Source organism: Corvus cornix, chromosome 3 (genome assembly GCF_000738735.6).
Source record: "Corvus cornix cornix isolate S_Up_H32 chromosome 3, ASM73873v5, whole genome shotgun sequence".
In the NCBI taxonomy this organism is placed as follows: Eukaryota; Metazoa; Chordata; class Aves; order Passeriformes; family Corvidae; genus Corvus; species Corvus cornix.
The window spans coordinates 79,577,886-79,604,026 of NC_047056.1; the positions used below are offsets into that span (position 1 = coordinate 79,577,886).

The 26,141-nt window shown below is 42.4% G+C and overlaps 1 protein-coding gene across 1 annotated transcript; it reads right to left on the reverse strand.

Moving 5' to 3' along the window:
- Positions 1-289: 289 nt before the first annotated feature.
- On the reverse strand, positions 290-24,642 carry NT5E (5'-nucleotidase ecto). The gene is made up of 9 exons (XM_019288567.2): positions 24,222-24,642; positions 19,442-19,664; positions 13,792-13,980; positions 9,144-9,341; positions 7,588-7,739; positions 4,321-4,429; positions 3,362-3,511; positions 1,669-1,869; positions 290-1,576 (listed from the first exon to the last, which is right to left on the reverse strand). Exons 1-9 carry the CDS (start codon positions 24,552-24,554, stop codon positions 1,419-1,421), a joined length of 1,713 nt encoding a protein of 570 aa, XP_019144112.2. The 5' UTR covers positions 24,555-24,642; the 3' UTR covers positions 290-1,418.
- Positions 24,643-26,141: the final 1,499 nt, after the last annotated feature.

The window sequence follows — 26,141 nt, forward strand, 5'->3', positions numbered from 1 at the left end:
AAATGAACAACTTAAGGAGTAGTAGTAACAAGTCATCAATGCCAGGGCATAACTTGTAGTGTGTCACGCTCAGTTGTTGTTTGTCTCCCTGTTCTACCACCCCTTACTTAATACAGCTGTGTAATCCAGACCTTTTCATGCACAGCCCTTGAATGGATGTGAAAATGAACGAGGTCTTGAAATTTCAACATACTGAATGTTTATCTTAATGCACCTTTTCCTTGAAATCTGCAGGTGCAGTGAATGGAAGAGGCAAGTAGCTTCAGTGTTGAAAAAGAGTGTAGCAAGCTTTCCAGAAAAACAGCAGGTTTATTCAGAACACTGAGAATCAGTTTAAAACAGCATTAAACAACTCTGAAACATGGTGACATCAAAATTCCCAATGATCTTAGAAAAATAATGATTATTTTGCCCTCATTTGTAAGCAGTCATTTCTTGATAAAGCATCAGCAATGTACACTTAGCATTTAATCTGATTACATACTCATTACCTGTCTCTTACAACTATTTTTTTAAACACAGCCTTCCCATAGAAGAGGTTTAATCACAGTTATCATAAAGCCAGGTTATGCTGTAAAAAGCCTCATTACCTGACTATTTCCCAAGGATGCTGAAAGTGCTGCAGGAGTCAATGCCTGTATCAGACATTTTCTTGGAATGTGACTAATACAGAATAAAGGCAGGAGTCCTGTGCTTTGTTCTTTGGAAGAGGTACAAAATTGAGCATATCCTCTGTGAAATACAGTCATAGATTGTGTTCTCACTCTAGATACAGTCCCCAAACTGATCATTATTTAAGAGTAAAGAATACCGAATCTGTTAAAATTGATAAAAATTAAGTCAAGCTTTTATTGCATCCTTTATTAATGGAAAATATAAGTGTGATGTTTCTTTTTGAAAAGTAAAACAAAAACTTTTTAAAATTGCATATTAAATAGACCTCATGATTTTAATGGCACTGAGTTTAATCCATTCTTTCAGGCATTCGTGTAGGTGTGATAAATAGGACTGGAAGCAAAGTAGAGAGATTGAGTACCTTAACCCTGAGTGGAGATCAAAGAAAGGAATATACATCTGTAATAAATCCATTTCTAGAAGCTTGTTTACATTGCTGGGATCAGGTTGTTAACTCACTATCTAAAGCAGCTAAAAGAATTTGACAATTTATACTACCCCCTTTCAGTCTGTCATTGTTTTATGATTGAGCAGTAACTATTCACTGGAACTTTGCTTCTTGACACCTCAAGCCAAATTGCAGGTACCAAGAGAAGTCATGGGTTCTGCCCCCTTGCCTGATGGGGGCTGCTTGCTGCTGACATGCAGCAACCTCACTGCTCAGTCATTGTAAGGTGTAACAGAAGAGAACAGTTCTCTTTTCCCTTCATTAGTATCATCTCTCCTGTATTCCTCAAAAAAAATCAGGTGTGCAAGAATGTTACAGTGAACAATACAGAGATCAGGGTGAGACTTGCTTGGATAAAACTTCCAGAAGAAAATTTTATTCGACCTTCAACTGCTGGGTAAACTCTCTTCATTCTCTGGAGGTAGCGGGAAACAACCTCAATATCAGGTTCACCTAAACAAACAAACAAACAAACAAACGTTTTCTACATCTGCCAGGCTCTACCCTGTTAGTGCCCATACTTACCTGGACTGTATCCCCCTTACCTTTACTGTATCCCAGATTTTTGTCTTTCAGCATACTGTAGCCATCTCCTCCAAATAACATATAGGATGGCAGAGTCACGTTGTATATTTCATCCGTCTGGAGTGGGACATAGGCTGGGACTCTGCAGGCTGTGCAAAGCACTTCTAAGCTAACAACTCTGCTTCCTGGGGCTCTGGAGAGATCATAGACCACGTGGATGCCTACAAAAATACACATTGGAATGCCACTTAGTACAGTGCATGTTGAACACACAGGGCCAGAAGCAGCATTCTCCCTCATCTTCAGATATTCTTTGCATTACTTCCTGTGATCAAGAGTTGTATCATTCTGAATTACACCAGTTAATGTCCTGTGTTCTTTGCACACTACTCAACTTTTATGCAAGAACATTCAAGAGGAGTAAGAATTTCTGACTGTTTTTAAGAATTGCACTGTCCCACCTCATTTACTTATCTGATTGTCTGCTCTCATCACTACTCCACAGAAGGAAATTACTAGTCATGGGATTGGAATACTGCAAGATAAAAATACCTCCCCTTATTTCTGTAGTCACATGCTTTCTCATTCCCCTGGCCTGCTGGCTGAAATGACTTTTTTTAAGGCCAGCCAGCCAGCCTAACTTGGTAGCTATTCTGGATAATAGGCACTGTCCTGAAAAAGGAAAGCCAGACCAGGGCTGTACGCTGCAGTTTCTCCGCACTGTAGGAGAAGCAGCACTTCTCATTGTGAGCCTTCCTTGATCAAGGCCAGGAGAGAGCCAAGCCCCTGGCTTGGCCAAGAATCTGCAGACAAGGAAGCCACCAAGCTTGTTCAAAGCACGGAGGCTCTTCCCATCTTGGTGCTCTTCCTGCTCTGGATCTTCCATCCTGAACCCTTTTACAGAGCTACTGGTTGTCTTCTTTTTCTGCAAGAAGGCAGTAAGCAGAGCTTTTACCTTAGAGGTACCTAAGAATGTGGTAACTTACTGGTGAAAGTGCGAGGCATGGATTGTGTCTGTGGCATGTGAGGGATCACATAGTCGGGGTCTGTGGGAGGAGAGGCATGGAGGGAGGGAATGCATCAGCCCCTGCCCTTGAAGTTTAGCTCTTCTGCTAACTAAACAATACAATCTGCACTATATGACAGAGAGACCAGGAATAAACATAACTGTAGCCTAATGCACATCTGGATAAACATATAAGCAGCTGCAATTAAAGATATGAATAGATTTTTAATATTAACTGTTCATCCATAAAATATTTAGAAAGTCACTGGAGCAATTCCATAGCCCACTCTGACAAACTCTAAAGCTGTCATCAATCATTAGAGAATTGCACAAAATTATTCTGATAAACTGAAATCCAGCACATCTATCCAGTTTGGCATTTCAGGTAGGCTGCCAGTTAAGAGCTAAAATCTGAAGTTTGTTACAGCTAATTGCAGCGTTCAACTGATGCCATTACGGGTTCAGGAAGGTTGGGAACACTGTCTCTGCTGAAGGGAACGGCGATGGCCTGTGTGCTGCAGTGGCTCAGGCAAACATACATATTATCAGGGATAAACAGCATCTGCTGGCTGGCATGTGAGAGGCACAGGGTGAGGATGTATGGCCAGCTTGGCATTCCATTCTTAAAAGAAGGCTTCCAGTGTAGTAAGGCCAACAGGAGGGATGACTGTTTTGGAAAACTGGGAAGAGGAAAGAAGAAAATGTACCTCCAACCTGCAGCAGCTCTCCACTTCCTCTTCCATATCTCCTCACACTGTGCTCAAAAGCTTCTTTCAGCGTGGAGCCTTTTAATGTCACCATATCAAAACGACCTCCAAATGGCAAAACAGACAGCAAATCTTCCATAGTAATGCTACCTGGGGGAAAGAGACTTTGTTCACTTCTTGATTTTGGTTTTGGGGTTTTTTTTTTGCTGTTGTTGTTTACAGAATTATTTTAGGATTGTTTAACATCAGTTTTTGACAAGAATCATGGAAAATACAGTTTAAGAAAATGAGGGCTGGTAGGGGTGAGAATCACATATTTTGTCCCAAAGAACCTGCATCTTTTATCGTCCAGCAAGTATCAAGACCAATAAATCAGAATTTGATGTAACTGCATGTATTGCTATTCAAACAATAGCAAAAGCTACTAAAAGACAGGACAAACCACCAACCTAAGATGAAGAAACACAGCTATTCATACTACGTCAGGCAATTTTTGCAGTTGATTAAGATTTACTCCTAGTCCTACAGAAAGATTTAGCCAAACTGAGAAAGCTGTTTGTTTTCAAGTTGCATTTATGTGGTATCAGGAAAATAAAAACTAAAACCTTAGCATTCAGAAAAACCCAGAATTTACTTACTCTACAGCAGATTACAGAAGGCTCACAGCGACCATAGCGGATGACCCTGTACAGCAGGAGACCTTTCTTTGTTCCAAGGCAGCAAGGAGAGAGGGAAATTATAAAAAGCATTGTGTACAAACAATGCTAGAGACTTCTATCAATGTCAGCCTGAGTGCAGTTGTGCTCAAATGATGGATAACCATTTGAGAAAGTTTGAAATCGCTTGTAAACATTGTGCAAACCCCGTCAAAACAAGCCCATACCTAACTGTGTTCAGGCTGGCATAACTTGATTCCCTCTTCCTGATAAAGTTGTTATTCAGCTGGTAATTTTACGTACCATTAGTGGTCTGCTCATCAATGGGTGACCGTATCCCACCTCCATTCAGGATGCACATTGAAACATGATTCCACGTCTTTTTATCCGGACGCCCGACATTCTCATAAAGCTACCAAAGGAAAATGTTTAAACAGATTTTATCGTCACTTATTACAGGCTCTGGAAATTTACACCAAATACAATCTGAGACTGAAAGGAGACAGAAAGGTTTTGGGGTTTTTTGACATTCTCTTCAGCCCCATTTTAAAATACTTAGTTATTAAAAAACCCAAGCAAGTATTTCACTTTTTAAAATTCTTAACATGAAAAATATTTGCCTTTTACTGTAATGAACTCTTGGACTCTGCCCTAGTCTGTGTGTCTATGGCATGGCCAAGGCAGGCCACCTAAACAAAGGAAAGGTGATTTTTGATTTCAATGACTGTGATAAAGACAAACGATTTAAGCATATTTGGAGAACCGGGAAGTGAAGAGGACCTTAAATATTTTTGTTCATTAAAATCACTTTGGGAAAGCATAAATTAATCATGTTGCAGGGAATTAAGTTTTTTCAGCTTCTCTGTGGTTTGTTTTAAATATTTGGAATGGTCTTGGCTAACAAGAAAGATGTAGAACAGTGGAAGAACAGGAAACAGGCATACTAGATCAGAAAGTCTACTCTGCACAGCAGTGTGTCCTCAGCAGTTCAGTGGCGAGGCTCTGACAAAATGCAAGGACAGGATACTATTTGCTTGTGGCATCCTTATAGTAGTAAAGACAATGGAGACCGGCTATTTATTGGTTACATAAGGACAATAAGCCTCCAGTGTTAATCCTCAGAAATAATTTAGTGGAACAGGAAAAGGCTGAGAAAATGACCTAGGATAATAGAAAGGATGAACTGTTCCATACTGGAATGACTGTGGTCAGGACTCTTCACTCTCGCAGAGAGAGCAGTACCAGAAGCACATGACAGAAGCCTATAAAATGAAGAAGGGCATGTGGAGGCTGGGGAGGAATCTGTGTGTTTTCTCATTTCAAGAATGACAAAAAACCTGAAAAATTCAGAAAGGGGTGACCAGGATGGTCAAAGACACAGAAAAGCTTCTGTGAGAAGAGATAATAGAAGGAAATATTCGAGAAGGCTATAAAATCATGAGTGGTGTGAGGGTGGACAGGGAGTAAATATTCCAGTGCAAGAACCCCTTGACTTCCAGCAGTTATGCAGGCAGTGGGCAGCAGCATGCTGCACACCAGCAAGACCAAGGTCTCTGCAGGGTGTGCAGGTCTGTGGTGGAAAGCCCCGCCACCAGCTGCTGGGAAGGCTGGAGGCCAGCAAAGGGCAGTGGAGCCACTCTGTGGGAGCTAATCCCTGCTGTCTCCCTCCCCTTCTCCCTCTCTCTCCCTGTTGTTCTTTCTTGCCCTCCCCACAAGTTGCAGTTGAGCCAGTAAATGTCAAGAGACCACTTTTGCCATGGGGAATCCCTGAGCTGCAAGCTGGTGGAAGACATGGACAGATCTGAGTACGGCAACTCCACAGGCTTGCCCGGAAATATGCTGTTCCCCTACCATCCCCACTCTGTCATTCTTGAGACAAAACTTTGGTATGAATGATGCTGTCATCTGTTCCAGGTGGGTCACTGCTCTGCTGCACCCCTATGTGAAGTGTTTGTGACCTCTGACTTGCAGCTGTGTAAATGCTTTGTGCCTCCAGCTCAGTCACCAAAGTTATGCCCTGAGGCCAGATCCACGCTTAGGTTTGCAAATCATAATCAAAGGATTGCAACTTCCCAGCCCTGAGCTGAGGCAGCTTAAAAGAGGAGCTCACACAGTGCTGTTATCAATTTCACAGCCTTTTCACATCTGAGTCCCTTTACAGTCCTTTGTAAAATTCTGTCTAGGCCTGTCAACCTTTTATTCTGAGATTTTGGGCTCCTGTTTGAGATGCATCACTGAACTCAACGGACCTCTGTTTTGACCCAGCACAAACATTCGGTCAGGCTTCTGCAATTCTTAATCTCTCCGTTTCTCAGGACAACTCTAAATATTAAAGCTCATGGAACAGGCAGGTCTATTTTTTACCTTCATACCTCTGACCACGTGTCAGCACACCGGAAAGCAAGTATAGAACTGGCAAGGCAACGTGAAGAGAAATCTATGTATCTACTGATGACTGCAGGTGGCTGTCTCGAGACATTGATTTAACTAAAATAGAAATTGACCCCCCTAAAACAAAATGTACAGCAAGAAAATCGACAGACTTCTGAGAGATTACAAGGTTACTTTCTGTAAGGTTGAAAAGTGCCAAAGCATTTGTTCACATTTTTTCAAATAAAGATATTAAGAAGTCTAGCAGAAAAAAAAAAGCATGCTGCAATTCTAGGAGAACTGTATGCAGAATTCCCAAACATTAATCTGATTAGGAAATTAGCCCATGAACTAAGAATTATTTTAAGGACTACAATAAGAGCAATAACATGGACTAGATAAATAGCTTTGGGGACATATCTAAGTGAAAACTCAGTATTATTAATTGTCACTTAACTTTATGGGAAAGTTAATTTTCTGGAAACAGTCACATTAGTGAGTGTTTTTCCCTGAAACACTTATATGAAATGGTGCTGCTGGAGAGCAGTAAAACTTAGGAAGTTTAAAAACTGGAAGTGACTTCTTGTAAAAAGACTTTTCTGGAGTTACGTGACACTTAAAAGCCCAGTAGTGCCTGTCAGAACACAGCAGGGGCTGGTGGCTCCTTCTGGGCTGCAGTGTTCTGTGCCCAGCTGGGTGTCTGGCCTTTCCCACCCTCTCCTTGCTTCAGCTGGCACCTTCTGAGCCCTTCAGGGGGACAATTCTTGTCAGTAGCTTGACAGAAAATAACGCAGATTTGTTTTCTGTGCCAGTGAAGAGACAGCAAAGCCCAGTGAGTAATGAGAGGACAGAGGGTGAGTGCTGTGAGCAGGGGCCAATTAGCAGGAGGGGCATGGGAGCTGAGCTCTCCTCCTTGCTTGAGGAATGGGCTCTTAGATCAGACTGCCATAGCTCTTAAAAGTGCAGCCTCAAAGCAAGCTGTGAAAAAGCTGTCCTCTCTGTGAGGCTATGTACAAAGGATAAACTGCTCCCTACTCTCTGCAGCAACATTCCTTATACTTCTGCCAGGTCTCTCTAGGGACACGCTGGATGTTGCACTTTTGAAAAGCAGGCACAGAGCCCATGTGCTGATAGTTTGGATCTGGATAGCTCTGGAGTAACCCTTAGATGTAATTGCCACCTGTGGTGGAAACATCTTACCACAGCATCACAAAGCAAATTTCCCATGTTACATTCCTGGAAACGGCAAGCTTGACTTGTACCATTCAGGTAAACACTAGTTTTTCCAATCTCTTCAGAATAATTCCCCAGGTTTTCTCTCCATTTTTCCACTTCTTCCTTAATGTGCTCATCTGTAAAGTAGTATAAAAGTGTAAAATAAGCATCATACATATCTCATATTAATGACACTTCAGTGAATACAAACCTTAGGGAAAAAAACATTAGTGATTCTAAAAGGTTACACTTTTCCTAACAGTGTCTCAAGCAACATGGCAGCTATACTCACTTCAAAAAAAGCCTGTCATGGGAGAAGGCAGGACAGGACAATGAAGGGAATAAGCCAGTCCTGTGCCACATCAAGGTTATCTCCTCTCTACTTTTGCCCAGCCCTGTTCTAACCTCTGACTGATGGCGTTTCTAGTACCTACCTTGACAGGTGAGAGAATTTTTAATATACAAGCGAGATTGGTCTTTGACATAATTTTTTCCCCTCTCTTTAATGTTGTGCTGAAAGGAAAACTAGCTCAAATATCAATGTCAAGGAATAAGCCCTTTATAGAAATTCTCTACGCAAATCTGTCTCTTGGGTGAAAACTTAATTATTTCAGAAAAAACCCCAAAGATACTTGGATATGCAGAGAGATGTCACAACTATTTTATATCAGCTATTAATTTTAATCAATTTTCCCCCACCTGTCAGCAAGAACAACATTTATAAAATTATACCACCAATGTGTCTGAATTTTTATTTTTACTGACTTCAGAGAGAGAATGTAAAGTCTCTTTACATCATCTCACTACATTAATAGGTCACTGAGAATAACACAGTAAATATCTATGAACAAATAATTTTTAAATTATTTGTTTTACAAGTACTCAGGTAGAACCTAGAAAGTCTGATAAAAGCTCAGAACTTCATGCAGCAAGCATGAAGAAACAGAGATTAGAAAACCAGCCCTGGGTAATTACAGAACTGACAAAAAAAACAGTTCACAGATCTCAGATGGAGTTACAAACAAAAAGTGACAGACTCTCCTCCTCCCACTTGTTTAAATGTTTCAGAGTTAAAACTTGAACGCAGTTAGCACTGCATACAAGAACTCTTGGGTTTGTATATTATATTTGCACGTTAGCAGAGTAGTTGGCAGGGTACTTCAAGTTTTTCCTGGAACATTTCCACTTTCCTGTATTGCTCTGAACTCTGGTCTGAAGAACCCAGCCTCTGGCAAAACAGTGTAAATTAGACCTCATAATCTTTTAAATCACAATTACAGGACTAGCTAAAGCAGGTTCTACAAAGTGGTAAGGTATTGTACCACCGAATTCTTACAAAACGACTTTCAGGGATTTTAAATAGATAAAAAACCACTCTGAATATGTACATATTCAACTGTAACACAGCCTGAACCCTACACAGAAGAGAACAGCAACCTCAGAAAGAAAGCTGAATTCTTATTCAGACCTTGTATTTAACATGACAAGACTTGAATTGTAGCAGAGTGCTGCAGGCAAACTCAAGTGCCTAGTCCACATACCTTCAGGAATACTGCTGTCCAGCAGAATGGGGTTTCCAACTGCTTCAACTACATTTCCTTTCTTGTCAAATGTAACATTTAAGTAACCAAGATATTTTCCATAAGCGTAAGCTTGTACAACTGGCACCTTCCTCCCATCATCTGAGTCAACCATGAATGGATACGGGCCAGCTGGCAGTTCAGTAGAGGGTGGGGTGCCTGCACAGAACAAACATGAAAAGTGGGTCTTCAGCTCAAGGAATTCCTACAGTGACATTTGAAATGTTTCTCAGCCTTAAAAAACACAGATAGGATAGAAACAGCCATGACTGTACTGGATGACAAGCACACATTTGGTTGCTCAGTTATCTCATAACAGACAATGTTGTTTTCAGCACACGAGCCCACATAACTACCACAGTGTTTTTTAAGTTATGACAGCACACTCCACCATGACATCACATCACAACAGCAACAAAACAACTTTTCATTCCAATTATGCAATCTAAACCCCTCAATAATGCAAACATTCCAGCCACTGGATGAAAAGTTTATTGTTGAGCCTTCATACTACATTATTCTGCATCAGATAGAAAGTAAGAATCTTAGTAAATCATACATCAGACTTCTTGACCTGAAAGAGTCTAAAGTATTTTTACTGTTAATAAGCACATAGAATACCTACAAGCAGTACTGTGAATTTGTACATACAGCCAGCTGACTTTTTTTTTCACTATACTAAACAGCCTCCAAAATTCCAGAGAGGCTGCAAACTCTCCGCAAAACCAAACTTCATTAAGCATTGAAGCTGTGTAGTTATGGATTTAAAACGACTATCGACCTGCAAAGTCTGAAAGGTGACTAGATGGAGGACTTGGAAACAGATTAAGGCAAGGCACTGGCAGAAAAAAAGAGAGAGCTCAATTGGCATAGGCTACCACAAGATTTAGAAACCATACAGGACAGAAAGTGGCAAAGAAAACTGGAACTGCACAGCACAGCTCTTGCCTCAAGGGTACCAGCCTTCTCTGTGTCTCCTTGACGTTATCTGCCTAGTGACAATATTATCTCAGTAGTATCTCTCCCGGCTGTTATTCCTGTCATTATTTCTACCCCACTGCAAGACCAAGGTTGGGTAGCTCCAAGACCCATCATGTGCTGTGTGACAGAGCTCACTCAGAGCCTGCTCCTTACTCCTGTCCCAAAGGTGGTGCCTTTCCCATCCAGGTGCTGGGTGAGCGCTGGGGTACTGGCAAGGCAGGGGCACAGGGGAGCAGGTGCAGAGGACATGGATCCACAGGAAAGCAGGCTGTTCACTTCCACAGCTCACAGAACAACTTGTTTCCTTCCATTTACAGTTGTTTATGAAATATTAAATCCTAGGATAAGCAGCATAATAAATATTCCTTCTAGAACTCTGATATGATTCACGTTCCTCTCTAATCCCTCCTATTCTCCAGGGAGAAGAGCCACAACAAACTGCAAGCTGAACCAAACTTACCACAGAACTAGCTTTTCTACTTTCAGCCAGGCCAACAGAGTTCGTTCCTTGGAGTGCCACTTTACTATTCATTTATTTGGGGAAGAATTTAAGGAATCCTGTAGCTTATGAGGGTTCTGTAGGATTTATGCATACAAAAGTGGCTTTGGGGTTTCTGAACTGAAAAAGGAATCAGTTTTGATTTCTTGCCCTTCTTTAGTCCTCAAATGAACAGAACATTAGAAAGTTATTCTTTCTAGGCATTATTTTAGTTTATATCAGCTGTGTGTGGTTAAGTGCTTGTCCAGAGTCTTACTCATTTCTTGCTTTCTAAAGAAATACTTTTTGATACTGATACTTCCTTGCAGGATTAATTATCACTGTGACGTCTTTCCCTTGCAAGAGAGGTGTGTTCCTTCCAAAATGCAAAGACTATTCAGTGCATCTTACCCCAAAGAACACAGCACTAGAATTCATGATCAGTCAAGGCATGAGAAGCTGTTTCATTACAAATGCACAAACTCATACTGGGTGACTAAAGAACCTGTAACACTTTCCTATCCTCTTACCCTGTTTTAGCCAACACACTATATTTTCAGAACATCAGTTCTGATGAAAAACAGAAATTAAACTGCTCTAATCCAAAACTACCACTGCTGTTTGAATCAGTTCTACAAATCAAATGCACACCTGAACAAGTCAGGACAATATTTGCATTATAACCTGTGGATAAACCAGGGATTGGCAAATGTCTTAGAGACAGGTTGGACTAGTCCAAAATGAAATCCTTACACTAAGATTTCTCTCATGGGCAGTATGTCTCTAAACTTCCGTGACAGACAGAACAGGCTGAACAGCTCTTACTTCTCCACTTAGACTGAGCTGAAACATTCTCCCAGATTCTGCTGCTAGTTATTGATTACACCTCTTGATTTGAGTGAGAGCTTATAAGCTCAATATATGCATCGAGACATGCACTAAGACATTTCAAATCAGATGTTTTACTCTGCAGTGAAATCACCTCCCCAGATGCAGCTATTTCTCTGTGAATGTTGACTGATGGCTTTGACTCAACATGACATGGTTCACAAATGCACTCATGGTACTCCTGAATGGGTGAGTACATGCTTCACAGCACTTGGGATAAAAATTATATGCTCAGACTCCATTCCGTCAGAAATCATATTTTGACTAAATAGATATTTTTGGTGTATCTCCCCCAGATACGACTTCTTTTTAAATTTTTCTCACCTTGCCAGTATTAACAAAAAAAGTAAGACAGTCTTGTTTTATCAAAACAATAGAGCCCTTGGAAAAGCAACCAGAACTCATTCTCAGCTGAGATCTTTAACCCAAAGGCTGCAGATTCTCATACTGTGTGCTCTCTCTGGCCTTGTGAATCTTGGACAGCTTCAAATGGGGAGGGGTGGAACAGCTTGACACAGTCTAGTCTGACAGCAGGCTACTCTCTGGGATGACAAGAGGTGTGCTTGTGAACTCCTACAGATTTAGACAGGATGTGAACTCAGATGTGTCAGCTCCTGCAGCACTTCACATCATGATTCCAAACTGTGACAAGTGGCACCTCTTTGGATCACACCCAATAAAGTATTTTGACTACTATAGCTACCACTATGAGGCACAAGCTCTCTACAGGCACTGACCGACAATGTGCAAAAGAATATGGATTCCACTGTGTAAACACCCACAGTGAATGCACACTTTGAATATGGAATCCATCCTTGTTTTTCCCCATCTCAAAAATAATTCAATAAAATTGCAGGCTGCACCCCAAGACAAGAGCAAGGTCTCTGTGGGATGTGCAGGCTGTGTAGGGCAGTGTTGGAATGCCCTGCTAGAGGCTGTTGTGGAAGTTGAAGGTAGCCAAGAGGAGATGGAGCCAGTAAATATCAAGACACCACTTCTGGCTTGGGGAGTCCCTGAGCTGCAAGCTGGTGGGAAACACGGGCAGATCTGAGTAAAGTGTCTCCACAAGCTAATCCCCCTCAACCAGTCCCCTCAGTCACTTAGACATGTGGTATTGGGATGGTCTGTCCTGTTGTTTGTTCCAGTTTGGCTACTTCTCTGCTGCACCTCTATGCAAAGTGTTTGTGAGCTCTGACTTGTAGGTAGGTATGTAAATGCTTTGTGCTTCCAGTTTAGTCATCAAAGTTACTCCCTGAGGCCAAATTCAAGAGATATTCTGATCTGCTCAGTGTATAACTGTGGCATGCAATTGTTTCTTTTTAACAAGTGAGATAACAAAAGGTGAGAGTCCAGATAAGACAAAAAAGGTGTGAGAAAGAGAGGAGATGAATAGGGAGAGGAGGGGATGATGGACAGTGCAAACCTTTTAAGTGGTTAAGTTCCTAGGGTACATAATGTTATCCCTGTGACTAGGGCACATGGGAAATTTTTCTGAAAATTACAGGAAGTTCCCATTATAGTCTCAACCAGTTGTTAAAGTTTCTGCTAAATTTAAAGAACTTTAAAAATTCAATCAAACAGAACAAAAAACCAGTCTCTCTTTTACTTGTGTCCTTACACTCTGGGGAAGGTAACAGCATTGGAGAAGCTGCTGATGGTAAGTGTTGCCTAAAGTAGCACTAGTGCAGGAGAAATCAGATCAGCAATGTTTATCTCTTGAATGACATCTGCCTCTAGAGAAAAGAAGAATAAAGCAGAGATTAAAAGAGGGATTGAAATAAACAGATGAAACTTGGGGAAAGTATTTTCATGGCAGGCTAAATGGAGACCTAAAGAATCAGATTACAGAGAAAATCAACACCGGCAGCAGTTTTGAAGTATTCTATGACTGATTTTTCAGGTTAAGTCACATACATGTTTAAAAGTAGACAACTAATTTACTCCTTTATAGGCACGAGCTTGAAAGAGGTACAGTATGTTTAGCAGTGATTTACCAGTGTTACTACTTTTGTTCCTCTTCTCCACTTTGTATAGACCACCTGGAACATCCAGCATTATGGAACCTCTTAGTGAGTCACAGTACTTGGTGTGCACAGTCTGTTTTGAATTGGTTTCTTCCACGGAAGTTATGGACACATACCAGCTATGAACCCAGCTGAGTGCAGCCAGCAGTAAACTACATTGGTGAAAGTTCTCTTGAGTTTAAAGACAAACAGTTTCAGCTTAGTTTTAGAAGCAATATTTTAGTAGGAAGTAAAATACCTGTATAGAGAAACGTATTTGTATGTCCTCCAATCACAACATCCACTCCTTTCACTTTCTGGGCAATATTTTTGTCCACGGTAAAACCAGAATGTCCTAGTGCAATTATTTTGTTCACTCCCATAGCAGTAAGTTTATTCACTTGTAGTTGCAATGCTTCAATTTCATCTTCAAAGATCATATTATCCCCTTTAAAAAAAAAAAAAGAAAAGAAAATAATTTACTTACAAAGTACCTTAATTGGTAGTTTAAAAAAAAGGTAGTTGGTATCAGATACCAGTCTGTATAATTAACAGAACTTTGAATGGCAGAGCCTTTCAAATATCCTTAGCTGGTTCAAGCTCTTGATCTGAGTTGATGTTCTTCAGTCTCTCAGGAGCACCAGTGTGCTTAGACTAATAAAACATTTCTGCAACAAGCTGTATGTACTTGCCTAGATTAAATAAGTAATAATTCCATTAAAAAATTCAGTGACACCAATTGTAGGATCAAAAATTGAATGGCTTTTATTATTTAACTAGAGAAAGGAAATGAAATGTGTCAGTGTTTGCATCTAAACACTTGTATTCTATTACAAAGGTTTTTTCTTCCCAAACTGCATTTCTTTAAGACCTTCTATCTTCTCCCAGGTTAAATCTCTCTTTCTTTTTACTCCACACTCATCTTGTTCTTTCCTTTGTCTCCCCTCCCAAAGGCTTTAAACAGCAGCTTCTTCAAAGTCCCCCACCAAACTATGAATTGCCTTTTTATGTTAATTATCTCACCTAATGTGAGCCACTCTCAGTCACACCAATACAGCACAGCACACATGCGAGATACCATCCTGAAACAACAGCATGAGGAACGGAAAGTCTGGAAAGGAGGAACCTTTTCTGGACAAGAATGTTGGGAAACTGACCATCTTTCTGCAAATTTTCTGTGCCTGCAGAAATTACTCTAATGTGACAAACAGTTACATGAGCACTAGAATAACAGGCGTTCTTACCCTGGGCACGGCGGTTCGGGCTGCACAAAAGGACTTCCTATGTAAGAGGCTAATTTCTCTGACAAAGTTTTAAGAATAGAGTTTAAGGACAGATTCAACCAACCATAAACTTGGACCTTCTGGTAAAGACAACTGAGTAACTTTTCTACCAACTCCTCCTCTACCTAATTCCTCTCCTTCCTGCAGAGTTTTTTGATCAAACCATTTTGAAATATGCCTTTAAAGTAGAAAGATTTCATAACAAAGGGAGGAGTGAAATGAATTCACAATCCACTGCAAAATATTTCAGGAAATGAGGAGGAAGCTGCTACAATGGAAGAGATAAAAGGGGTTACATAAATTGGTTCACCGCCACACCCATTGAATAGTTCTGTTTGTGCCAGAGGGAATCTCTGTACTGCACGCTGCAGAGTGAATTGTTCAGTGCATCCCCCCATTATCTTCCTGTGGACCTCTTCTCAGAATCAGAGTCAAAAGTTAATTGAGGTTGGAAGAGACCTCCCAGAGCCATGTACTCCAAAACCCACTCAAAGCAGGAACTGAAAGCCAAATGAGGATGCTCAGGATCTAGTCTGAGCAAGCTGAAATTCCAGCCTCTCTGGGAAACCTGTTTAATGGCTTAACCATGCTTATCATGACAAATTTTTTCATTACGTCCCCCCATAATTTCCTGTGGTACTGCTTGAGCCCATTGTTTCTTGTCCTTTCTCTTCCCCTCTGGGAAGTGTCTGCCCCTGTCTTCTCTATAAACTCCCTTACACCAGTGGAAGACTGCTGAAGGGAGCCACTGGCTTCAGCCCCTCTTTGTACATCCTTGCGTTTGACAGCAGCTGGGCCTGATGCAGAGCTGCTGGCAGAAAGGGAAGTGTAAGAAACGATCCCTGAGTGCAGGCTCTTCACGTGCTCCTCTCAGCACCATGGACCAGCTGCATCCCACGGTGTGGGGACCAGTTCTGCAAAGAGAGCTGAGCTCTTGAAACAAAGAGAAGGAAAGGGCCACTGACAAGCTGTGCCAGCATGCAGATGCCTGTGGGCTAACTTCTCCCATGGCATGTAGCCAGGTGGCCCATGACAACCAAATGCTCCCCATCAGCACCAGCTCTGGTGTCCCTCTGCACCACTGCAGCCTACAAATGCACCACACATTGAAGACATATTATTATTAATCTTCAGCCCACAGAATCATAGAATCCTTTAGGCTGGAAAATGCCTCAAAGTTTGTAGAGTTCAACCATTAACCCCACACTGCCAAGTCCACCACTAAAACAGTGTCCCTAAGTGCCACATCTACACCCCCAGGGATGGTGACTCCAGCACTTCCCTAGGCAGTCTGTTCCAGTGCTTGGCAACCCTTTCCAAGGAGAACTCTTTCCTAAAATCCAATGTAAACCTCCCCTGGCAAAACTTTGGGGGCATTTCCTCTTGACCTGTCAGTTGTTACTTAGGACAAGGATGCTGTTCCCCACCTTGCTACAACCTTCTTTCAGGCAGTTGTAGAGAAAAGGTATTAAACCAAACCAACCTGCTTTCATAATGAAGGGAAAAACAAAGCCTGTCCCATGCAGGTAAGCCCATCCCTCTCCTGACTGTTATGTCAGGACAGGCAGACACCAGAACTCAGATGGGTCATCCCGCTGCCAACCCACCCACTGATCTCCTGCTGTCTACCTTGCCCTCACAAAGGGAATTCTGCTTGGGGCTGCAGGGGCTTCTCACACCCCTTTCTCCATGGCCTAGTCATGGCATAGCTTTGCATCCTAGTCACCTGAGTAGTTGTAACTGAGATGAAATGGGCCAGCAGGTTTGAAAGTTATGCAGTGGGGGACTGTAAGAGCACTGACACAGTGTTCAATTCTGTAAGAAACCAGGCAAAAAGCAATAAACTGCGTAGCACTCATCTGTGCATTTTTCAAAACAATCTGAATCAAAATGACCAACTTACTGCTCTTGTCAGTATTTCACTTCTCTTTCAAGGTATTAAGCTGATGTAGCATACTATTCTCTCTTTAGATGAGGTAGAGTTTCAGAAAAAACATTCAAACTGCTACAACTAAACAAGGAAAAAGAACTGGCTGCCTGCTAAAAATATTGTGCAAGATAGCCAGAATAAAGTGGAATAAATACAATTTAAAATTCCATTTTAGAAAACTCTGCCAAGTTGATAGTTTTAGTAAATATTTTGCTGCCTGTAGGGTTACAGAGTAAGTAGGTTTGGGTTTACACTTTATACAAAAATACAATGGACCAAACAACACTACAGAACTAAAGCAAGTGGGCTGGAACCACCATAGAGTAGAAAGACGGCCTTGTGATTATCAGTTCCAAGCAAATACACAGATAACTGTGTCTATGTGCCAAGTTATGAGCAACTCTTGCAGGACATGGAAAAATCCACTGAGCACTCAGCTGAGACAGCTGTACATAGCATAACAGAGAACTCCAGAAAAACTGCCAATCTATAATGTGGCCAATCTGGCTGTAATCTATAAATGTGTTCCCCATCCCTATGGTTTCCAAACAGCAACATCAACAGTACTTTCAGCAGAGATTAGTTGGTCCTTCCCAGTGGAAGCACTGAGATTTAAGGACTTTATACTGTTTTCGAGTCTGTTGATAACCTTTTTTAAGCAGACTATGAAAAGTATGAGTTGTAATTTCATAGTTGGGTGGAAGTTATTCAGATTTAATAATGGAAGAAATCACACTCACAAAATACTTCCACAGAAGGCAGTAATGTAGGAATTCATGTTTCAGCATTCTCAAGCTTCCTGTTTGCCTTGAGAATGCCCTAGGAGTGTAGAGCATGCCAAAGCACACAGAGGCAGAGAAAACAAAATCATCTGGAAGAAATGTGTAGAGATAAGCAAGGTGCTGAAAATTTGCAAGGTTCCTTATTAATTGAAAATAAGGACGAGGTTGATAATTATTTAGCCACCAACCCATGTCTGCCATGATTTTACCAGTCTGAAGGATTGCTAGGTCATGGGCAAAATATAGTCACTGAACTATATTAACGTGTCCTGAGCTCACATTTCCAAAGCTTCCAAATGTTCCTCCACATGCTGAGAAGGCAAAGCAGAAAACTGTAAAAACGCTGACCACTACAAATGTTGCTGTTAGAATTTGCTCTGCTTTTTGCTCAGTTACACTGTGGGATATAATTCCTTAGGGGTGTTTCAGCTCCATCTATGGAGCTAACAAGACTTGCCTTTTAACACTGCTTTTTTTTTTAGCTGTGGTCTCTTACAATGTCTCAGCATACTGAGGCATTGGATATGATGTCTAAATGTTATTGGAAATGTATTCAAATGCTTCATAGAATCTCTCCAACACTATCTGGATTTTAACCTGGTGTATTTATTTGCAAGCAAGTTACTTTGATGATCTCACTGCCCCAACACAGGTGTTTGGAAGAAGAGCAGCAGCAGATTTTATTAATCCCTAATGGAGGACAACAGTGACGGTCCTTATTCAAACTTAGCATGACAACAGATGATATCTACCCTCATGTCCTCAGGCACAGGTAAAATTCTACCGCCTACACAAAATACAGATCAATTTTCTTTTCTGTTGGGGGAAAAAAAAAGACAGGAATCCAAAACCACATCACTGCAAAATAGAAGTGAGATCAATAAGTCTATTCAGACCTCAGATGTCCATTTCTAGACAGGTTAAACATACAGCACTGGAATTAAAAAACACAGAAGGAATAGTTTTATATTCTAATACTTCCTCAAAGTATTGAATATTCCTCTTGTGAGGAAAACAATGCACTATTTCTGTATTACTAAGCGATACAAAGGGAAATAATAATATGAAGTCCCTTTTCAATGTTTTAAATTAGTGTTTTAAACTAGTGCTTAGAGCATCCGTAACTGCAAAACCCAGGGAAGAAACTCTGGTTTTGTCACATGTGGCCTGAGCTCTGAGCGGGCAGTGACTCATATCTCCTACAGCTGATTTAAATGTGTTTCTCATTCTAGTAGACCATTTTATTTTACTAAAACAACCAAACCCAAACAAAACCCTCACCAAACCAAACCTCCTGAAATGCTGGAAAAAATCGTCCGAAATTGAGAAGCCTTTTTCCTCATCAATTCTAATTTTACTCATGAATGAAGCAACTGTGGTAAAAGCTGAATGGGTGTTCCTTCTGTAGTCTAATTTCTGCAAATACTTTGAGAGGCCAAAAATGTCTTGGGCAACTTTTGCTTCAAAAACAAGTATGAACCTCTCCTTGTTTTTTAGCATGGAGACATCCAAGAACAAAATTTCAACACACAGAGAAATGTCATGCTTCATGCTAGAGACAAGTTGTATTCATGTTTTAACTTTTGTTTAAATGGATAAATAACAATAAAGTAACATGGAATATAACTTAAAAAACCCAGGCAAGAATAAAAATCCCAACAACCTCTGAGCTCTTCTGCAATCTCACTGACTTTGTGATAGTCTTAAATATGGTCCAGGTCTGTATGAAAATGGGTTGTAATGTTAGCAAGACTTTTTAAGGTTAAAAATCAGGCAAAGTTGAGTAGTAAATACTGATAAAACAACAGACTTCCCACTTTTCAGCTGAAAACATTCATCGTTGGATTTTAAAAAAGTAGGCAAGTAACAAAATAGTAACAAAGGACATAAACTTACATACTAAAGAAAACATACCTGGCTGTGAAAGAAAAGAAGTTTCCTTTGTAGTATAGCCAACAATTCCAACTGATTCTGAGTCAAAATGAACTATTTTAAAAGGATGAACATACTTCATCATTTCATTTCCTAATGGAGTTCGCCCTTTAATATTTGCACTCAGGACTGTAAAATTTGCATTTTTAAGAAGAGGATCCAATAATCCACTCACACCTTCATCAAACTCATGGTTACCCAAAGCCTGTGAAAAGCAAGAAGAAAATATGAGACCCTGCCTCAAATATTCACTGTAAATAGACTTATAAGTTATCTGCATGGTATGTTTGAGAAAACAAAGTCTATGTTCTATGAAAGAAAACCCTAACTTGTCTAAACCAACACATTCCTGTTTCTCATGAACACAGAAGTGGTTGGGTTATTTTTCTTTTTACATGTAGGTTTTCGTTTTTCAGACTCTCTTACATGAATACAGATGTGAAAGTCAAAATCCAAAACCTAACTGTTTGTGACTGTGTACCAGATCAAAACCCACTCATTTTACATCCTGTAGCTTTAAAAAAGAGGATTAACAATAACCACAAAGGAAAACATATATTTTGTGTATGGAAAATACATTGTTTAAATACTAAAGAAAATGCTAAATATCAATGACAATATTTGTTATCTTTAAATAAAAAGTGCATTTTAAGAGCTTTGTGCTTGGACTACAGTTTTAAAAACATACTTATTTTGCATTTAGTAAAGATTTTTCTGTGCTTTAACATGCAACAAGAAAATACAACTTTCTATCCATCATTGATATCATTACCTGCCTATTTAACATTACCTAATGTTTATCAGCTAGAGAGAATCCCCTCAGACCATCCATAGTGGGTGTGTGCACACAGGCGGGTACACACTCAGCGCTGTGAAGCATCAAGACTGCCACACGAAATGAGCAGTCCAGTTTATTTATTAGCAAGGTAATACCAGCCAGATGATGAATGTTTGGTTTTTCCAGGCTGGTTAAGCAGAAAAGGGACTTACCTGAAGGAAAATTTCTCCTACTTGCCCATTTTTCATGCTCAGCCTGTGTTGCCACACGCCTGTGCCTGAAAGTTTGGCGATAAGCCAGCAAAACCTCCACAGGTGACACGCAAGGACTTTGTAGCATATTTAAGTGTTAGGGAAGGAAAAGATGTATCCACAGAACACAATACTTGTGTAACCTGGTACATAATAAGTTCATACGAGGTTTTAGGTTGCAGCTGAGAAAAGCACATAAGAGGTATTAAAGCCAATGGGCCAACTCTTCCAGGCAAAAGTGTGCTCTTAATTTCATTCTGAGATTAAGTGGGGAAGGCTGCATTCATCATCTCAGAAGGCTTATATATCCTTCTGTTCTACTTAAACGACCCACACACCCAGCTGTGCTTGCTCCAACTTTTATTCTCCAAATGGATGTATTAACCCTGGTCATGTTCCAAACCAAGCAGGACCTTGAAGCCACCACAGGCATGGGAGCTCAGTATTTTCAATTAATTGATTAGCAGTGTCTTTCTTTTGGGACAGACAAAGACTCCAGACTCCTTTTATCCTCACAGGCAGATAGTCAATGGCTCTGTGGAAATTTCAGGATATCAGCACTAACTTGCATTGGAAATCATCTGCTCCTGCTGACACCGGTGAGAACACTACTCATACCCTTGGGAAAGAGCCAAATTGTTTGCATGCTGCTGCAGCACTTTTCCAAAAGAACTAAGAACTATCTCTGAAAGAATCCTGACTTGGGAACACACAATGCACTCCAACTATGTTCCACTTCTAACTGTATTCTAACTGCAATCTAATTTGCTGTAAAAAAAATACTAATAAAGAAAAAAAAATTACATTCATTTTGATGCTGTCTGGATGTTCTGAAAAGATGTCTGTGGAGTGGTAGAGTATATCAGAATGGTAACAAGCTTTTTCCTCTTGGCTGGTGCACATGCCTTCTGTTCCTCCTAAATATGCAATTAAACCCCAATAAAAAAGGTTGCAAATGAATTAAGAAATTGAATTGGGTGTAACTGCCACCAGCTTGTTGGGGAAAAAACCAAAACCATAACCCAACCAACCAGTTAGGAAAGCTTGTTTCTTTTGGCTTTGCGTCTTGCATTTGGATTATTTCATGTCCATTAGGACACTAACTTTAATCAAAACTTTTCCCATGGTGTGGGTGGTTACAAAGTTGTTCATGAGAAATCACTGGTGGCTAATAATACAGTTTTATTTTTGATGTAAGGGAGGGGAGATGTGGACCATTTTGGGTTCCTAATACTCTGCCTAACTACCCTTACACCCAGAGCTCCTAGGACTCTGTACCTGTGCAATATCCCTTCACCAAATCTGAATCCGTTGGCCAGCATAAGTGTAAGTCACAAGGGGGAATACACAGAATATTCAGGCACACAGCATGTGATTATATAATCCTCTTTTCCACAAGGAGCAAGTCTAAAAATATTTCAAAATCAGGATACAAATTAACAGAAGGATGCAACTTAAAAGTAAAGCTAGAAAACTTCCATCATCCCTCCAAATACTGTCTTTGAGGTATGTAACTTGGATTTCAGTCTTAATTACACCAGACAAAAAGGCTGGTGCCATGAAAAATTTCGGAAGGCAATGAAACAGGAGAAAACAGACTGGAGGTGATAGCAAGTATAAATGAGAAAAAGGTAAACTTAAAAAAAGAAATTTCTCCTATTTGTGGAGCAAACCTCTAATGCTTCCAGACTGTCCTAAATCCTCCTATGGCTCCTGCCCGCATCCTGTAACAACTTTAATGACTCATGCTCCCTCCATCCTGTTTGTAATCCTAGTCCTGTAGCTCACTTCTAAACATTTCAATAATCCCCACCCCTTCTGTCAGGGATGTGACTTCCCAAATTTTGCTTAAAGAAACACTAGCTCACCCTTCTCAGTGCGGCTCTTACCTTGCTCCCTGTGCCCCCACCCAGCCACCATCCCCACTGCACGGCCCCCCATGGTCCACAGACAGAAGAATAGAAACAGATGCTTCAGCTCTGCCTAACACTCAGCAACAGTTCCTCGGGCTCTTTGGCAGCAGAGCAAGACTGAGAAGCTACAGAACGTTTAGCGCCTATCCTGTCACCTTCTATTCAAATTATAATAAGCAGCACCTCCACAGAGAACAAGTGGTTGACTACTTCACCTAAGGCATTCACGTCTGGCACAAGCCTCTGGCTATCTGGTATGGGGTGGGTTTATTTTGAAAGCTTATTCTGATGAAAAAGCTCATGGTGTCTCCAAAAACAGGTGCTTCCTCCATAACACGTTTCTAAGACTGAACACTACTTCAACACTGCCTGAAAAAATTTCTTCTTGTGATATGATCAGGAACTGTGCATGCTCGCAGGCTGCCCATGAACCAGTTACACCAGCAAGCACAAGTCTGAAAAATGACAGACAGCAGAAAACTTTGTGAAGAAAGGAAGGAAAAACCACCTCAAGCTATTTCTGCACTTCAGAATCCCAAAGTGCTCCCCAGCTCTCAGTGAGGATGAGTCCTGAGTGCACACACTCCTCTCCCTCACCATTGGGAGAAACGAGCCTGTTAATGCTAGTTTCACAATTAGAAAACCGTTCACTAGGGCATGTGAAGAGGGAGCAGTATCCTCCACAGACCTCTCGGTCTGGTGTTTAGCCTAAGAAAGTGCACTGGGACATAGCTTTCCCTTCCACAGCTGTTCTGAGGCAGAGGGAATACACAGGTGAAATAATTTTCACCTGGAAAGGAAAGCACAGTCCTTTCCAGACAAAGCAAAAAAGATGAAGACAGAGGATGTGATAGGCCCAGAAGATTTTCCCCTCAAGTTGTCAATTGGGATGAAATAAATATCCAAAACAGCAACTAAATATCCAAATAAATAAATAAATATCCAAAACTCTCAAAACGGCAGTTATGCTCAAACATAATATTAATCTCTCTCCTTCCTGGGGTTTTACACAAGAAAAATAAGCCACTGCCCTGAGACAAAAGATTTCAGGACATGGAGTGACATCCCCCAATCTCAGCCACAAATTCTACCTTCCTCTCATCACTTCGACGACCAAAAGAGACAGAGTAAAGGTGCAGGGTTAGCACAGTATTAGAGACCATCCTTACTAATGTGCTGTTTCAGTCTCTGGGCTGTTTGTACACAGCCCCTTATATTCGGTCATGACCGCAGCTCTGACGGGACTGGACGCAACCAGGGTGGCATAGATGAAAACTAAAAACCTCTACCTTTAGAAATAGCACTAACAGCGTGTGCCACCTGTCCCCTTCCCGCAGGACTGAGGCAGGACAGGCTGCGAGCCTCAGGCAGAGTTAACTCCTCTGTCTCAGGCCAGACTCTTCGGCCGGCTTTTTCTGGGGTGATTTCCATGGCTTGCCAACACCTCTCCAATAGAGTCCGTCCAGCCCCTTGCCCGCCCCCAGCCCCTGCATCTCCCAAGGAGAGCTCTTCCATTGCATCACTCTGTGTAGCCTTGCCATCATCTCCCGGTTTCTGGCTGCCCGTGGGGCGGCCAGCTCACGACTTAATTCGGCGGGTAGCCCGGCACCCAGCACATCACCTCCCCTGTGCTCGCCTACCTTCCAGCTACCTTTGGCCACGGTTTTAGCATTACCTACAGCCTTTTCTTACGCAGCTTTACGCACTGAAGGAGGCGGCAATGCGAAAGACCGGCAGCGGGCGAGGAAAGGCAAGAACAGACCCAGCACCCAAGGGGAGAGAGGGAGGGAGGGGTAGCCTCTTCCCCCGGCCTGCTTTACCATGGCATCGTAGCGCAGGAGGTTCATGAAGTGGACCGCCTCCCGGCCCTTGAAGCGGGAGAACCACACGGTGCCCTGGTACTGGTCCCCGGCGTCCAGCAGCAGCACGTTGCGGTGCGCGGCCCGCTCCGCCGCCACCCGCGCCGCTCTCCGCGCCACGCCGCCGAAGCATCCCGGCTCTGCCGCCGCGCAGCGCCGCGGGCCCGCGCCCTGCGCCTCCACCCGCGCGTGCACGTCGTTGGTGTGCAGCAGGGTCAGCCGCAGCTCCGCCGCCTCCGCCGCGCACAGCCACAGCGACAGCCACGGCCACAGCCACGGCGACAGCCCCCCCATCCCGCGGGGGCTGCGCGCCGCTCCGCCGGGCCCCGCAAGGGGTGGCTGCGGCACGGGAGGAGGGCCGGGGAGCGGGGCGGGGAGCGGGCGAGCCACAGGGAACACCGCGCAGCGTGCGCGCCGCCCCGGAGAGCCTCCGGCTGCGACCCGCCCGCGGCCAGGCACGGGCTGCCCGCTGGGCGCGGCCGCCGCAGGTGCTCCGCAGCTGCTGGGCGTGGGCAAGGAGGGCTCGAGGCGGCCGCCCAGGGCTGCGGGCTGTGTCCTTGCCGCGCCTCGCTGCTCACTCGCTGCTCGCCCGTCCTCAGGGCTCTTCGAGCCCCAGGTAATGTCCTGCGCCACGCACGTCCCAGTCCCCGCTGTCCCACCGGTGTCCTTCACCCGAAGACAGCTGCTGTCGGGTTGGAGAAGAGCTTTCAGCTGGCTGCTGGAGGTCAAACGGGATGAAAATCCAGCCAGCAGAGAAAGGACAAACTCCAGTGCTCACAGGAAGCCTTGGTGAATGTTTAGTACGCTGAAAAGAGTTTCCAAGCCTTCACATGGAAATGTTTGCCTCTCTCCTCCTCTTTCTCCAGTGATGCTTAAAATAAAAACTGCTATTTCATCCATAAAAAGAGTTACACTACTTTAAGAGTTGATTTAATTATAGCTCTAGTGGTTTTAGTGTAGATTCATGAATAGCTTTCAAGATTTTCCTTCCATAGCTAAATGCAAAGCTCTTAGTTGTGGTTTGGCAAATGCACGGCGAGGGGAAAACCTGCCAATGCCTTAAATAAACAGCTTGTTAGGAGTACAGCATGGGGTGACCATCTCTTGGGTAAATCAGACTGACTGGGGGTCCCACCTGCTCCTCTAAGTCATGTCCACCTCCTCTTCCACTATTAAACAACAAAATTATCTGGAAAACGAAATTTTTTTCAAGTTGAAGTGCTGTCACTTCCGTACACTTCCTTGAATCTTCTGGACAATCACACATTGTAAGTTGTGACCAGCAGGTCACTTTTTCCCTTAAAAACAGAAGCTTTCCCACTGTGCAGAGAAGTGGTGGTTTCTTACAGCATTACAGAAGCTGCTGTCTCCTTTCTGCTGGATGATGTCATGCCCCAGTTTCCTGGGCACCCGAAGTCCACGGAATGGAATCTGAACTCATTTGGTTTGTTTGTTTCCTCAGATGGCTGGAAAGTGAATGAACCTGTATTTTCTTCCATGATGGCTATGTTCTGCTGTCCCCATGCTCCCATACGTGACTCGAATTAAAACAGCTGTGTGGTATCTTCTTATTCCCCTGGTGACTGCACTGTGCACTGCCCACCCATCCGCAGGGGAATCCTTAATGGCATGAGCTGCAGGCTAGCAAAATCTGGAGTTGACTTCGTCCCCTCCTTTTCACATCCTCTTTGGCTATGCTTTCTTCCTCAGCTGGCTTGTGCTGGCAGCCTGGCTGGGATTCATATCAAAGCCAAGACACATTTAGGTGTCCACAAGGAAATGCCTACATGTGCTCTAGTTTGCTTAAACTGTCACTGTGGCCAATGGAAATCTGTTTGGGACAGTCATGGGCAGTTAGAGAGGGATCTGGTCACACTAAAG